General features: G+C 43.6%; 1 protein-coding gene across 1 annotated transcript; it reads left to right on the top strand.

Moving 5' to 3' along the window:
• Positions 1–13160: 13160 nt before the first annotated feature.
• On the top strand, positions 13161–16746 carry LOC112175574 (partner of Y14 and mago). Its single transcript, XM_024313259.2, has 4 exons — positions 13161–13475; positions 13563–13691; positions 15609–15854; positions 16415–16746. Exons 1-4 carry the CDS (start codon positions 13284–13286, stop codon positions 16538–16540), a joined length of 693 nt encoding a protein of 230 aa, XP_024169027.1. The 5' UTR covers positions 13161–13283; the 3' UTR covers positions 16541–16746.
• The last annotated feature ends 251 nt before the right edge of the window (positions 16747–16997 follow it).

Raw genomic sequence — 16997 nt, 5'->3', positions numbered from 1 at the left:
ATGAGTGCAGTTGAATCTCAACATAGCACGTAGATGAAAACAAAACATAGGGAGCCTGCCAATTTATCAGTACTACAATTATTTTGATTAGTATCAACGTACTCCAGAACATTTCAGATTGTTCTCAATCAATCTGAACAAATTCAAGAGCATAGTTGATACATACTTTTAAAGATAATCTCATCCCCACTTTGTTTTGTTCATTTTATCACTTTCCAAAGAATACAGAGGCAAAAGAAAAGTAATAGATCCACAAGGCACCAAAAAACACCTGCAACTAGTCTATAATGCTGGCTAGAGCTATCAAACAGAAGACTTTATGAGTTGAAGTTGTGGAGTCAGACCTGCATATTAGTACTCATTTCATTAGGCTTTGATAAGTTGATTTTCTTCAAAGCTTAAACAGAACTAAATTGACTGCAATCAGCAAAAATAAGGAAAATAATTAAAAATTTGACATCAATTATAAAGAAATCAATGTTCATGGATCATCAGCCAAGCTCCCTTAAATTAGTAAGTACTGCACCTGAGGTGGGCTACCATATAGAATAGAGAACTCTAATTTTTAATCTCCAATGAGAAAAGATCAACTAAGTTGTCAAGCATCAGCTTAACCCACAAACGGTAAGGATTTCCCCCTCTACAGGTCTTGACATTTTCCTCCCAAGTCTAATTTGTAAATCCTGACAGATTGCCACTGCCTTGGCCCGAAAGCGCAGTCGCGCTGATCCCCGAACTGATCCGTGGGTAGAAGATGAACCAATCCCTGATCGACTGGTAATACACCTCTAGAGCGAGCACTTGCCTCTTTGTATCGTTATGTATGACCATATAACATTCCTCCTTTACAGGTTCGTCATAGGTCTTCCAGAAAAGCTGGGGAAGTCTCCTCCGCTGTTGGTGAAGATGCGTCTGCTTCGCACGCCCAAGCGCTGACTGGTCTTAACAATCCTTCACCTCCCACCAATGCTGGGAATATGCAATTGGCTCTGGTGCCAGTTCAAGTCATAGATGATAGCTCGCCTGAGGTTGAGAAAAGGATACCTCTCGCGGACACCCCTCAAGAACAACCCATCGCAGTACCTATCATGGAACAAGTAGCGCCTGACTCGGTTCCAGTTTCTGGTGAAGTCGATCAAGAACCAGTGCCGATAGCCATTCTCCATGGGCCACCTGCTCCAGAGGTACACCTTCTTGCTTATCCTACATTCTGATTCCTGCCTTGACTTTTTCGCGCTTTAACCATTCACCGGAAAACAGAATCCTGCCCTAACAAGGAAGTGGCTGTGGTCGCCATAGAGGCGCTTGGCGAAAATCCTGCTGAACCAGATGGCGCAGACGCGGTTAACCAAGAACCCGTCGCTGATGCCCCCCAAGCACCTAAAGTAGAAGGCGCTGAGCTAGTGTTGGAAGCGGTTCCTATCGCGGAGCCTCTCGAGGTTCCTATTGTTGCTGCCCCAAATCCGCAGCCTACGCCTCCTTCCAAACTGGAAAGGCTAGCTTGCGTACTTGAAGTGACTCCTCCTGGAGTTATAGATGATGCTAGAGAAGGTTTACGTCGTCTCCTAGGACCTGACATTCTAACGCCTGGCGCGCCCACGAGAGCTTTAGAGTATCTGAGGGTACTTCGCCGCAAAGGAGCCATCACTGAAGCCTAGTTCCTTGAAATCGACCAACTACTGTAGGATCTCCCCCAATGGCTCAATGTGAAAACGGCCGCGACCGCGCAGGCCAGGCAAACCCAAGCCCACTATCGATCTGACCCTTACTCAACAGGAAGACACTTCACGCCATTTCTTGGGCGACCGGGGTACTCTTATCAGGGATCTATCGGTTACGAGGAACCATCTCAGAACCCAGATTCAAGATCTTCAGGTCCAGTTAACAATTGTAACGGCCAGGCTCGCCCATGAGGAAACCCAACTGGAGCAACCCTTAGCCGCTTTCGAGGCGCTATCTCAAGAACTGGCCCAGGCTCGCCTGGCGGCCCAACAAGCCGCTGCTGATGCCAGCTTTCGCCTAGATGAACATTTCCTTCGCCTAACTTATGCAGGCCAAGGGCTTTAGGCCTCTAATGCTAGGCCCATTATTTTTGTATGAACAATATTAATATTAATATCATTATTTATGGTTTAGTAAAATATTCAACCCACACTTCTCGGCCCAAATATCTTGGAATTATAGGCAGTTAAGCGCTCAGCTTTGCCTTTATTGCATATTAAAACCGTTTGAAAAGATAACCTCAAAATAGAGCAGTTACTCCTCGAAGATTGCTTTGCTTTTCACGCGTCTTTGAATTTCATTCTTTTCCGAGATCGTAGCATTCAATTCAATCAGTATTGATGGTGTTGAGTTATTTCAACTACCCATCGAAAGGTTGAATCCCCTAAGGCTGGCTCTATAAATAACCACATTTTGGAGAAGTGAACACATACGCAAACATGACTAACCAAGAAATAATTCTGCAAGTCTTGCTCCTTTTCCTTCCGTTTTTGAAATCTTCTCCTCACGATCTCACCCTTAGCCTCTAATTTTTAGGCTTTATGGCTTAATCTCATTGCCTATGTAGGCCTTATGGCCTAATCTCAGGTTCAACCTTGTGTCCTTGGTCTCTGCAGTCCCAGATGGGATTCTCCGGTTCCACCTAGACTGAAGAACACAAGGGGCTCCTAGCATGGGATACCAGATTCTAGGGATTCCCTCTCCTCAGATTTCCTGCATGGAGCAAAACGAAGAAAGGCGGAATGCCACTTTTGGCCGACCGTTCTTCTTCAGCGGTTTGGCTCCGGGGTCGGACGCACAAGCTTCTATTTTCCCCCTGGAGGTAGATGAGGCAACTGGGCTGCACTGACGCACTGATTCCATCTCCATCCGGGACGATAGCCAACTGGAAGGGTCGTGATGGATTATTTCCTTCCCTCTTCTTCCAGTACAGACAATAGTAGCTGCAGCCCAGAGCCAAGAGATGTGGGTGAAGAGAGGAAGAGTAAGAATGATCATCTCACTACCTTTCCCTGCCGCAAGATCCAAAAACTCTTAGAAGATCTGAAATCCTTATGTTGTTTAGCCACTTTTTTGGCCTTGTAAACTGCAAGTGTAATTTCTGAACACATTGTATTGCTTTTGGCCGCAAAGCCACTTTATGATGAAATTTCTGAATTTTGTCTGAAAAAGTACGATATATTATGGCCTCTAGTATAGGCCCTTACATATATTCCCAACACCTATTGTCAAGAAAACTGAAAGAAAAGTCTCAAATATATAGAGTGTTGCCCCCCTAGTGTTCGTAGGCGGAGCGAGTACATGAGGATGAAGCCACAGATTGGCCGAAATGGAAAGGATGGAGCAAGCCCAAGAAGACTATGGTTGCCCCCCTGTCTTAGGAACAATTGGAACCAGTGGGTCTTCAAATTCCCAAACACTGGGGTAATACTTCTTGAGGAACCTGTCGTTGATGGGGTTGCGGTGAAGGTCGCCATCTAAATCTTTGAGGTGAAAAGCCCCGCGCTCCAGAATTCGGTGAATAAAAAAAGGTTCGTCCCAGCAAGGAGTCCATTTACCGCGACCAATCAACTTGTCGCCAAACGGAAGGACTGCTTTCCAAACCAATTCACCCTCCTTGTAACTGTGACCACGCATCCTCTTATCGTAGGCACGAGCGATCCACTGCTTTTCCATGACCAAGGTGTCCAAAACCTCTAAGCGCTTCCCGCTAAGGTCTTCATGCTCTTACCACATAGCCTGGACATAATCTTCACCAATTAGATGCTGCTGTTCTTGGACGCGCAGAGATTGAACATTAATCTCCAAAGGGAGAACTGCATCGTGTCCAAACATTAACGCATAAGGGGTGGTGGTTGTAGGGTTTCGCTTAGAAGTACGATAAGCCCATAACATCTCATACAATGTGTTGTGCCACTGGCGAGGGTTCTCCTCAAGCAGCTTTTTTAGTAGAGTAATGATGATCTTGTTACTGGCCTCCACTTGACCATTGGATTGAGCGTAATAAGGTATGTTATGGACAAATTCGATGCCATAATCATTGATGAGCTTCTCGACATCGCCACTCATGAATGCTACCCCCCTGTCAGACACTAAAACCTTTGGAATGCTAAACCTGCAAGAATATTGCGAAAGATGAATTGGCGAATGGTGGTACCAGAGGCCTCCTTCAACGGCTCAGCTTCCACCCACTTAGTGAAGAAATCGGTGGCAACGATGATGAACTTGTGCTGGAGAGAAGAATGTGGGTAAATCATGTCGATCAAGTCCAGAGCCCAACCTCGCGCAGGCCAAGGTTTAATGATAGGCTGCATAGGAATATTAGAAACGTGCTAGACTGGTCCGTGTGCCTGGCAATCTTGGCAGCCTTTTGCGAATGTGATACAGTCTTTCAAAATACTGGGCCAATAATAGCCATGTCTCCTGATAAGCCAGCGCATCTTTGGACCCGCCTGATGGGTTGACATACGCCTTCATGCACTTCTCGCATTAATCTTTTTGCTTCGCTACTATAGACACACCGGAAATCGATACCATCTTCGCCGCGTTGACATAGCTCTTCGCCTCTGAGGAAGTAATTTAAAGCAAGGAAACGGATCTTCTTGTCTGCTATGGGGTCTAGCTGCTTGAGGTACTCTATCAAAGGGATGCGCCAATCTATGTCAATAGGTTCCAGGACTGCAACGACAGGTTCGTCAGGCGGGTCAGGTCGCACCAACCACGAAGGCAGCGTGCGTTGCTCAACCTTCAGAATGCGCTCGCGAACCCCATATTTCAATGTAATTCCTGCAGCCAGTTAGGCTAGTTCATTGGCCGCGAAATTGTGCTCGCGAGGAATGTGCTCCAAACCCACGTCATCAAATTGGTTCAGGAGTTCGACAACGCGATTCAAATATGGTACAAGTAAGCAGCTTACACATCTGAACTTCTCTTGAAGCTGATTGATCACGAGCAAAGAGTCACCACGAACCTGGATGTCTCTCACTCCTAATTCCAGCAATACCTCTAGGCCAATAATAAGGGCCTCGTACTCTTCTTGGTTATTGGTGCACTTAAAATCCAACTGGAAAGAATATGAAAAACGATTGCCTGCTGGGTTTTCCAGAACCCCTGCCCCTGCTAGGGTTTCTGTGCGTGAGCCATCAAAAAACAACACCCAAGGTTGAAGGGAGACTGTGGCGTGATACCAGGTAGCATACTCTAGAATGCGCACCAAATCTGGTCGAGTGGTAGTGGTCGCTATTTCTAACTCTTTTACCGTGGGGACATCCAACATAGGGTGATGTGCTAAGAAGTCTACGATGACATGTCCCTTTACTGCTTTCTGTGGAATATACTATAGCGAGAATTTGGACAAGGCCAGCACCCACTTGCCAATACTACCTCTCAGAATAGGTCACGACAGCATATATTTAACCAGGTCAGTTTGAGCAATGATGCAAGTAGTAAAGGATAACATGTAGTGCCGTAACTTGCATGCTGAGAAATATAGTGTAAGACACAGCTTCTCCATTGGAGTATACCTGGTTTCGCAATCTGTAAGTGTCCTACTGAGGTAAAAGATAGCATGTTCGATGCCTTCGTCATCATCTTGAGCAAGTAGGCTTCCAATTAATGCCTCAGCCGCTGAAATATACAGCTTCAATGGAAATCCAATTCTAGGAGGAACAAGTACTGGCGGGCTTGCTAAATAGGCCTTAATTTTGTCAAAAGCCTCTTGATGTTTAGGTTCCCAGACAAACTCGTTATGTCCTTGCAGCTTCAGTAGTGGGGAGAAGGGCTGGATTTTACCTGCAGAGTTAGAGATGAAACGTCTCAAAAAATTGATCTTACCCAGTAACCGCTGTAGTTCCTTCTTTGTCCGTTTGGCAGACCCATTGATGACTGCACTGGCCTTGTCCTCAGGGACTTCAATTCCTCTCTGGTGGACTATAAATCCTAGAAAGTCACCAGCCTGAACTCCGAAAACGCATTTGGCGGGGTTCATCTTAAGTTTGTGTTGCCACATTCGCTCGAAGACTTTTCTAAGATCGATGATATGGTCTCCGCTCTGCTTAGACTTTATGACCACGTCATCGATATAAACCTCCAAAATCTTCCCTAATATGTCATGGTAGATCAGGTTCATAGCTTGCTGATATGCTGCCCCCACATTCTTCAGTCCAAAAGGCATGACCACGTATTCAAAAACACCCGCGAACCCTGGGCAACGAAATGCGGTCTTGTGTCTGTCTTCCCCACGACCGGAATCTGGTGATATCCTGCAGTTCCATCCATAAAGAACAATAGTTCATGTCCCGCCACTACGTCTACCAGCATATCCGCGATCGGCATGGGGTAAACGTCCTTAGGCGTAATGACATTAAGGTCCCTGTAATCCATGCAGACCCTCATCTTGCGGTTCTTTTTGCGGACCGGCACTATGTTGGACAACCACTGATTGTATTTGGCCACCCTGATGATGCCTGACTTGTGCATCTTTTTAACTTCCTCTTTGACTAGGACTTGGGTCTCAGAATTCATTCTTCGCGGCTCTTGCTTTACAGGCCTCTTGTCAGGGAGTGTGGGTAGCTGATGGCACACCAAATCCAGTGATAAGCCTGGCATGTCTTCATATTTCTCCTCGAAGCAGTCTTTGAATTCCAGTAATAGGTCAATGAGCCTCTATTTTTCACTAGGCTTTAAATAGGCTCTAATAGCCACTTTCATAGGCTCAGTTGTTGTTCCAAGATTGACCTTCTCAATATGGTCCCTGACCTTAGGAGGGGTATTGTCTAGCACTGCCAGAGCCAGCTTAATCTCTTCTTCGTCCCCTTGTTCGTCGTCAGAGAACTCTTCGTTGACAATTCTAAGGTCGCGACTCGATCATAGGCCTCTTTTTCCACCAAGTACGAGGAAAGTCTTTCGTACAACAAGTGGAAGGTCGTGATCCATTAATTATTTAAGGGCTTGGGCACAGCATGGCCAGGCCTTTCTAGGCCTTCCTTCGCTAGCGTGAGCCCTCACTGTGCCAATTCAGAGGCCGTCACCCCTATGGGGCGGCCTTTGTCATCGATGCCACTGACTTGCAATGGAGTAATAGGCTCCAAGTAGTACCTGGCATCTACATAATTTGCAGAGACGGAAAATGGGTGAGGATTAGCTTTAACCACCTCAGCTTTGTCTGTTACCCTGTTCCACATGATCAGTTCCTGATGAAGAGTTGACGGAACATAGTAACTGCGATGGATCCAATCCCTACCTAGAATGGCAATGTAAGCCGCGTAGCAGTTTGTTACGAAGAAAGCATAAACGCCCTCTGCGGGGCCTACCTTGATACGCAAGAACAATAAGCCCAATGTTTTCGTTACAGTCCCCGCGAAGTTCTTGAGTGTGAGAGACGTAGACTGGATCTTCTCTTTCTTGATCCCCAATAAATGCATGGTTCTTGTTGTGATAACATTGACTACTGCTCCAGTATCAACCATGATTTTGCTAACCTTGGTACCACCAATCTCCGTCGTGATGTATAGAGGCCTCATGTGTTGGACCATGGCTGGGGTTGGCCTCATAAAGCTCATGAAGAACTCCTTACTGTTGGCCTCCTCCGATTCCAGTAACACAGCCTCCTTTATAGGTGCCGTTACTGCTGAAGTAACCTGTAGAGGTTGTTCACTGTTCTCTTCAATTTCAATACATTCTTGGGCAGCGACTGGCAGTGCATATTTTGCCAGAAGCACGTAGACCATATTGCAAGACGTATCAACTGTAGCTGTGTCATCTACGTCCTCTTTTACCTCACACTGCTTGTGTTCCTGAACCGCCTCCCCTGATGTACTCTGTTTTGGGGGTGCAACCACTATACTTTGGACCTTTTTAGGTTTCCACTATAAAACTTCTACAGTGTTGTCCTTGCCCCCCCAGTCTCTCAAAGACTGAGGATTTGATGTCTGGTTCTTCGTGAAACAACCTGCGCCTGACATGGGGCCGCTTAGTTGGTGAGCTTGCCCTCCTAGCTGGCGGGGGTGTTCGCTCTTTAGTGATCCTGCAGAAAACAATAGGCTTGGAGGCCCCTGACTCCAAGCGTGCTTGCTTTTGAAAGCTGCGGGGAGCCACCAATGGCTTAGCAGCTAATGCCTCCATCTCCTTTTGATATTGCTCAGGAGATTTGACCAGTTGCGAGGGTTTGATCAGACCCTGATCCAGGGCCTCCAACGTTCGCTTGGCTTCTCCAAACCTGCGCTGTAGCTTTCTTTTCTTGGAATGACTGATTTCCACTGCTTTCCCCTTCATTCTGGTATACCACTGGCCTTCCTTGATGGAAGATGTGGAAGAAGGTGGAATGTATGGTTTGGTCAGGATACCTCTGTGTTCATTCCCAACCTTGTCATCCTGCTTCTATTCTGCTTAGCTGCCTTCAACTTTTTGAACAAGTTGGAGTCCCTTGGGGATGACGGTGACTCTGTTTTGTCTCCTGCTCTTGGACTCAAAGGTTGATAATTTCACGATGGCGAAGCCCACTTAATTGGCGGGAAAGAGCTGAAGTGAAATGTTTGCTCGTCCTCTTCATGTGACACTTGGATGCCACATTCTTCCTTTCACCGCGAACAAAGGACCACTGGTGAAGCTTTGCTGACTGGACTGGCCTTCCTTTTACCCTGGACCTCCTCTGTATTTTCTTATTTTCCCTTGGTGGTCAAGTCTAGGTTTGGTTTCCTCTGGTTCTGCTTGGGCCAGTTCACATCAACCATGTTGACTCCGGTGTTGGGAAAAGGGTTCAGATCTACAAGCGCTGCCGCGGTCATTGGAGCTTCTACCTTGGTACGCTAAAAGTAAGCGAGCAATTTAACCCTGAAAATGTCATCGTTAGTATATGGTCAATAGGGATCGTTCTAACCAGGGATTGAGGGTACACCTATCATTGTAAAACAAATAAAGAATTAAAATAAATACAAAGTATAATATTTACAAAAATATATACAAATAACTAAATAAAAGGGGGATTTAAGAATTAGAGTTTTGAAAATTAAAATAAATAAAATAAAGAAAATATAAAAACACATATACAAGGGTGGAACGCAAGGAACAAAGATCAAATCCACAATCATATGAATGAAATCCAATCACAATTCCTATAGTTGATGTTCTATGTCATGAGAAAGAAGTTGACCATGTGAAACATTAGAAAACAAACGATTTCCCATATTTTACTTTCCTTCAATAATTAATCTAAGTGAAAGCACATAAATCAATCCTATTGAACATGCAATCATAGTCTAGAAAGCTAGCTAATCAAGAACACATTCAACGCATGAAGAACAAAGAAAGGATGTCAACCAAAGTACACAACCTAGTTATAAAGTTCACCTATTTGCAATCCTCCTTAATTGATTTCGAATTTTGTCCAAAGCTTTTACTACTTCAATCTAGCTCCAATTACATGCATATATCCTAAGTTGGCCACCAAAGAACATAAACATGCAAAAGTTTTTTGTAAAACAAAATCAATCAAGCTCCAAAAGCTCCAAAATAATTCCATAATCTTTCCAAATATATTATTGCTGATTCCCCAAGATTTTATCTGATTTTTCTCTTAATTTTCGGTCAAAATAATCTTGAGTGAAAATAGGAATGAATCTGGACTTGTTTTGGATATTTTCTCCCTTAAATCTCTCCATGGCATCATTATCCTTGATCCTCTCTTGATTTTTGACATTAACTCCATAATTTCCATGGTAAAATCAGATTTAATTCCCCAATAATATCTCTAATGTCATCTTCAAGCCAAGTGGTTTCCTAGTGCCATCAGGACTCCTCTCTTTTTGCCACGTGTATTCATTTCAGCTCATTTCTTCTCCATTTTCTTCCTTGTACCTAGAAAATAAAAACTAAATTAAAATTTATTTATTTAAGGAAATAACTAAGTAAAATATGAGGAAATAATTATTAAAACGTCGCATTAAAATGCTCCTATCATACCTACAAACTACCATTATTGAGCCATACCTGAATCTGATCCTTCAGCTTCACGCAATCAGCTGTATTATGATTCCACAAGTTGTGGAATTTGCAGTACTTTTTACCCTTTAACTGATCTGGACGAAGAAAAGGTCCAAAGTCCGTCTTCACCATCTTCCCGGCGATCATCTCATCTAAAATTTCATGTGCCTTATTGGCATCTTATGTATACGTCGTGAATTCAGGTTTGGTGAAGGCCACCTTTTTGAGTTTGACAAGTTCCTTGGATATCTTCGGTTGTTTCAAGGTTGTGTTCTTCCTTCTTGTCAGCTCAAAAGCAGAGACATCATTCCCCTCATCCTCCTCTTCTTCACCCTGGAACATTTCTTCGCCAGGACGGTGGTAGTAGGGATCATAAGTGTTTGGCTGGTAGCTCAGCGCTGCTATTGTGCGGTGTTTGCCTGGCACATATGTCCCTTTGGACGCATTTTTTCTAGCGTCAGTTTCTCTGAGGAGATGCTCGAAGCTACTGACCTCCATGATAAGCTCTCCCATTGTTTGAATCATGCTGCCATGTTGCTTCTTTCGTTGACGCGGTCACAGACCTTTGATTGCCAATTTAACCAACTCTCTTTCAGGCATATCATGATCAATTTGGCCTTCTGGATCTGAAAGCGTTAGAGATAGGAAACAGCAAACTCGGTGGGTTGTTGGGCCATCTGGGTGAGAGATGCTAAGTCCACTTCCGGTTCAATAGTGCCAAGAGTCTCCCGGAAGAACTTCTCCATGGCTGGCCAATCAATCACTGATCCTGGTCGCAGTTTAAAAAACCATCTAAAAGCCGCGCCAGACAAGGAAATACCAAAGATCCTACACTTGAGGATGTCATCGTTCTGGTACTGGCCGCACTGCACCTTAAATCTGGCCAGATGGGTCACCGCGTCTTCAGTATCCTCTCCTGAAAAAGTAGAAAATATGATATTTTTATATCCTCTGGGAAAATGCGCGAGCATTATATGCGGCGGGAACAGTCCCTCATAGACCCCATCTAGGTGGGCCCTAGGGTTAGCCAACCTGATCATCTCCTCAACCTCCTCCCTTCTTACATAGCCCGGACGAAAGGGAGGCGTTGCCACTTTTTGGCGGGCATTCTACAGAGGTATAGCCTGGCTAGCAATCGTTGTTCCTTCTCCGAGGTGAATGGTCTGAGGATTAGCAGATTGCTGAAGAGTTACCACTGGCATGGGTACATCCTTTACCAGAGCTGTTATCTTGACCGAGTTTCCTGTCTGATCAATGCCATAGTAATTGTCTGGGAGTTCATGATAGACATTCTCCGCTCCGTTGCTGTCGTACTGAGTAAACACAACAGGGTCGTCAGGAGTACCGTTACCGGTTTTCTGAATCTTATCTTTTTGCAGGGGCGGTGGAGTGGCCTTGTTACCGCCAATCACCAAGGCTCTTTCTTTATTCTTGGTTGACGCGGCAGTAGCTATTTTAGATGGGGTAGCAGTACTGCTACTCGCTTTCTCTCGAGCATTTGGTGGTATATATTTTCCAGAACCGGAGGGCTGGCCAAGTGACCCGAGGATGGCATTAGGATCCCCTAGGGCTTTGTTCAATACCTCTCTTTAGCCTAGTTCAACTCGGCTTTCTGCATGGCGACCTCCGTTGCAAGGTTAGAACCATCCTTACGAAGACCTGCCATATCGAACACGGTCTGCTTGGCTTGGCTCGCGATAGCCTCCATGACTTCCTTTTGGCGCTGACTTTGCTCATCAGCGATACCTCTAGCATGGGCCCTTACTGTATTCTCAGACCGGGCAATTTGTTGCTTAGTATCTTCAGCACGCTGGGCAATACGCTGATCTAGTTCGCGTATGAGCTGGTCTGTCCTCGCGATTTCCCTGTCAAAGTCAGCAACCACCTTTTTACGATGTGCCTCATTATTCTCCATGATGATCGCAAGCTTTTCCTCGAAGGTCGCTCCCTCTGGAATAGCCGAATAGGCTTCGGAACGAAAACCTCTCTTTCTTTGCTTTCCGCAGCAATGGAGACGACGGTAGTGTTAACAGGCTCACTTACCCGGTTAGTGACATTCTGACCCTCAGTAGCGAGCGGGTGATTCTCTCCCTGTTCAGTTGACATATTGGATGATTGAGGGTGAGAAAACCTCTGAGTCACTTGTTCTTCAGAAAGACCACGACAGTCCGCGAGAGAATGCGGTCTGTAACTGGAGGTCTTATGCTTTGAGTAGTTAGCGTAAACCTTTTGGTAAGGGTTTTTGCTTGACTTCCCAATGGTTACGTTCACGAAGAAACGCTATGCACTGGTCCCACTGGGCGTGCCAAAATGTTTGGCTCCAAAAACCAGTATAGGTGCAAACTGTCTCTTTTGCTGATGTGATTGTGCAGGCGTGCCAGCACCGTGGGGTGCAATCGTCGGGGAGTCCCTTGGCCTGACTTCTTGAATCAAGCGCTGTGGACGAGGAGAGCACCGACCTCGTCACAAGGCTCTTTTCTCTGTCTTCCGGAAAATGACTTCTTGCCTTAAGGGTAAGGGCTTTGGTTGTGATCTCTTCGCGACACCGAATCGATACCCAAACGTTGTAGGTTGAGCAGAGCAATCACCGGGAAGTTTGGAGAAAGCACATGTTTTGCTAAAGCGTGACTTTAGCTTCGCTGGGTTGCGAGGGCGTTACCCTTGCTTCGCTGGTTTGCAACTAGGCTGCAGGTAGGTTTGCTCCGGAGAGGCTTTGATAATCTGTATGATTAGTTGATTTGAGAGTTGTGTTTAATTCGTCCTTGAAACCTGATATTTATACTAGGGTTTCGACTGCTCCTTGCCATAGAAAGATTATTGATTGAAGTTTCCTATTCAATCTCCGCTGCTTGACTCCAATAAGGGCTCGTTTCCCTTATGAATTACGGAATGGGTGAAGCTATAACCCAAACCCAAGTAGGTTTATTTTTGGGCCACATGTATTGGTCTGCTATACTAAATCTACTAAAAGATCTTGCCAAAATTACTTTTGGGCTCAAACACTAAGTATATAGCGATCCGCCCTCAGAATATGGAAGAAATTTTTCGAAAAGAAAAAGGCACAAATGTCTAATGTCTTTTCGTAACCAAAAAATTGTACTTTATCGGAAAGACCCTTAAAAAAGGGGAAAAAAAAAAGACAAAACGGATCCGGGTAATTGGCTTACCGACAACTGTTTCGTGGGCGAAGCTGGTTTAGGGTATAATAAGAAGATTTTGAAACCCTGTGTGTTCCTCTTGCTAGGATTAAACAAGCAGAGTGAAGTAGCTAGCTGATCATTATCGAATTGGGTGAGAATTCGATGGCGAATCGCGGAGGCGGAGGAGATCAGGATCTGCAATTGACGGAGGAGCTTAGCAAAACCCTAAAACAAGGGGAGAGAATTCTGGCGCCAACCCGAAGACCCGACGGCACGCTCCGCAAACCCATCCGCATTCGCGCTGGTTATGTTCCCCAGGAGGAAGTCGCCATTTACCAATCCAAAGGTGCTTTGGTATGATTCCATTCTCTCACTCTTTTAATTTCATGCTTCGGTTTGGGAGGGAAGTCAAGGTTTTTGGGTTTTGTTTCTGTAATGCAGTGGAAAAAGGAGATGTCCTCACAGGCTGGTCCCCCAGGTTTTGATGATACTACTCCCGTCGCCGCCGATGCCAAACCCAAGACCAAGTCTGTAAAGAGGAATGAAAGAAAGAAAGAGAAGCGGCTGCAGGTATGTCTGTTCTTCGATCATTAGAGTAGTGTTATTTGTTGGATGGAATCTATTTGGTGGAATGATTGAAATGGTAACTAATCTAATTTGGAGGGATAGTTGGTTTCCTCTGTTTGGCTCTATTTGGCTCTTTGCCATCATCTATTTGGTGCAGAACCACAACTTATTTGGAATTACAATGAATGTTATATATGGGGAAGACGGGTTTTATAAGACTGACATATTATATATAAGTCTTCTTTTTCCCTTCATATAGAAGCAAAGGTACAACTTATTCTGTCTTTTCATTTCTCTGTCTTCCACCCCCTTGCATAAGTTGGACATCGTATGGAAGTACCGAGGCATATGCTAAGTTTGTAATTAATAATCCTGTGTGGATTGAATGAGCTGTCTTGGATTAGTCTTACAAGTGGCATGTCCCTTAGAAATGGTACATGTCCTGAATATAAGGTTGTCCTTTGTTAGATTACCAGTCTCTGGAGATTGAGTAGTAGGGAGTTTTAGATGTTAAAGTCTTGTTATGACATCTGTGTCCTTTCTCTTGGAAGGCAATTTGGTGCACCACCCAATGTGGCGTTTTCTATTTGGAGACCTTTGGAAAGACCTGAACTTTGGATAATTTGTCAAGAGAGAGCATGTGGTGTTTGTGTAGTATGCAAAGGAGACTAACTGTAAACTACGTATTACTCCATTTCCTTTGAAATGGAGATTGGGGGTATCTATTTAGTGTTTTTTTCTCCTCTCTAGGGAAACCAACTTGAAGTGGTAAATAAATTTTATATTGCGCACTCTAGTTTTTAAAAGTATTCTTAACAGTTCTGTAATGGATGTGCATTGAAGATCACAGTCACTGTTTATTGTATGTAAAATGTCCCATGTAGAAACTTTCAAATACTGGAGCCTACTTCTTCAACTGATTTTGTGGTATTTTCATCCTGGAATTTCAATAGGGTAGCCCACCCTTTTTGCTTTGTATTAGGGTTGTTAATACTCCCCAGTCGTCAATTTACACTCCCCTTTTATCTTTGGTTGTTTTGTGTAACCTCCCTCTTTTCATGGTTGACAAGAAAAGGGAGGGTTTTATAGGAATTGAAATGAGAAAGTTGTTCATAAGACTAAAACAAAAGGAAAAGGAGTAGACTGACTATTAGAGACTGTTAACAACAATTCCAATTAACACTCCCCTTCTTTTCTCTCTGCTTTTCCTTTCTTTTGGTCCCCTTTTTTACTTTATGAAGCATATGGCTGTTGATTATGTTTCCCTATCCTTCTTGTCTTGAGGAACTTTAATTTCACTGTTGGTGCTCATGAAGATTAATTAATTTGTTTGTGAAATTAGCCCACCCTTTTCTACAAAACACACCTCCATGCACATGTCCATTGGAAAATTCCTCATGGAGGGGGGTGGTGGTTTGTAAAAAAAGGGGTGCCAATTTCAATCCCCTTAATTAAGGAGTAATAGCAAGTTTAATAAGGAGTTTTGAATTTGTAAAATATGCTGTGTTTGGAGCTATATTTGAAGCTGATCTTATTAAAAGTGGTTGCCGGGTATCTGATGGCATTGAAGTTAGCTTTTGAATGGATTTTCAATCGAACGATTGCAGAGGCAAGGTTTGGTTTTAAGTGAGATAACAAAAAGAGCTTTGATTTGGGTTGCAAAGTCAAACAGCGATGCTTTTTAAGAAAATAAAGAGTGTGGGTGATAATAATGTGCACGATAAATGACAGAAAGAAGAAAGGAGAACAAAATGGCCCCTTTTTCCAATACTTTTGTGCTCTTGACACGATCATGTCTGTCACTACCTATGGTTTTGGCATCAGTTGAAATAACAGCAAAACAGAAATTTCTTTGTAGTTTGCAAAGTTTTTACTTCTATTTAAAGCTGCTTGTTTTACTTTGTTCATCTCCTTATGCAGGCTGCTCTTGAAAAGGAGAAAACCTCAGAAGAAGCGGAAACTGGGGATACTAAGGAGGAAGAGCTACCTGCTCAAGATGTAGGTCATGCACCAGCATCAGTCCAGTCATTGACATCTCAGATGAACGAGCTTGGTGTTTCTTCTAATTCTGCTCTAGTTACCCCTTCCTCTGACTCAACAGAGGATTCAAATCCAGGAGCTCCAGTTCAAGATATTGATAAAAAAATCCGAGCTCTCAAAAAAAAGGTATAATTTATTAACAATATAGCCTTGCCTGGAAACATTATTAGCTATCTGTGTTCCGCATTCCAATCTGACTATGAAGTTGCTTTGGCCGGTGAGGAAATATGTAGCCTTTCCTTTTGGATCCCATAATTTTGTCAAAATAATTTTCTGCTCTTTATGTTGAAATGTCAATAACAAATCCTATGTATCAACTTTTGATTGAGAAGCTTTGGCGTGCTTGTTTTTGCTTAAGCATAGTTATGCCAACTAAGCACTAGTAAGTTGTAAGAATCTAAGATCATAAGGTTTTAAACTCTTCTTTTAAACAAGAATCTGAATGAAGAGAAACGGATGCCATAATTTAAAGTATTGAGCATAAGATGAGGGAATTCTGGGTTCATAACAATACTTGGCCAGATTTCACTCCCTTTTTATATAGTTATTCCTTGTACTACAGTAATTAAAGTTTTCTGTCCACTCGTTAGTCTACTATTTAGTGTTAAGACATTAGAAGTTACTGTTTCTTAACATGATTTTGAAAGTCATGCAGTATCTTATTACTTGATGGTTCACTTTTGCAGATTCGACTTGCAGAAGCTCAACAGCAGAAAACTCATCAGCCAGAGCAGTTGGAAAAGTTAACGAAACTTGAAGGATGGCGTCAGGAGCTAAAGCTTTTGGAGGATAAAAAGAAAGCTGAATCATGAATGAGGGTTTGTGCAAGTATCATGAACCCATGTTGTTTCCATTTATGTTTTTCTGAGGAATACATGAATGCGTAATTGTTGAAAGAGGTTCATCTATTAATATCTTCTAATCAGCTTACATTATGTGCTTTATATGACCTGATCCACCCCTTATATGTGCTGTACCATGTTTGCTCTTTAGTGCCTTCATCTGCTTGTTCTCTTCATTTTTTGGCATTATATCTTTGTTGAGGAATCAATTGCAAGTGGTGATTGAGAAGCAGTAAGTACTAATTTGAATGCTTTATAGTCTTTGTTATGGCTTTTTAGCAAGTACAGATTCTCAGTAGCAAATGTTGTGTAAGTATACTGATGGTCAGTAGCAATGTCATTAAGTACACTGAATAAAAACGTTCGTAGCTGTCAGTAGCAATGTCAATAAGTATTTCGATTAAGTCAATATACTGACTCAATAGCA

Source organism: Rosa chinensis, chromosome 7 (genome assembly GCF_002994745.2).
Source record: "Rosa chinensis cultivar Old Blush chromosome 7, RchiOBHm-V2, whole genome shotgun sequence".
NCBI lineage: Eukaryota > Viridiplantae > Streptophyta > Magnoliopsida > Rosales > Rosaceae > Rosa > Rosa chinensis.
The sequence above is the reverse complement of the archived record's forward strand: the minus strand, read 5'-3'. Positions and strand labels throughout refer to the sequence as shown.

Excerpts from the sequence above, each read along its gene's own strand:
- LOC112175574 (XM_024313259.2), top strand. The coding sequence starts at position 13,284 with ATGGCGAATCGCGGAGGCGGAGGAGATCAGGATCTGCAATTGACGGAG. Across the intron at positions 13,476-13,562 it reads ACCAATCCAAAGGTGCTTTG|TGGAAAAAGGAGATGTCCTC; the intron begins GTATGATTCCAT and ends TCTGTAATGCAG. Across the intron at positions 15,855-16,414 it reads TCCGAGCTCTCAAAAAAAAG|ATTCGACTTGCAGAAGCTCA; the intron begins GTATAATTTATT and ends TCACTTTTGCAG.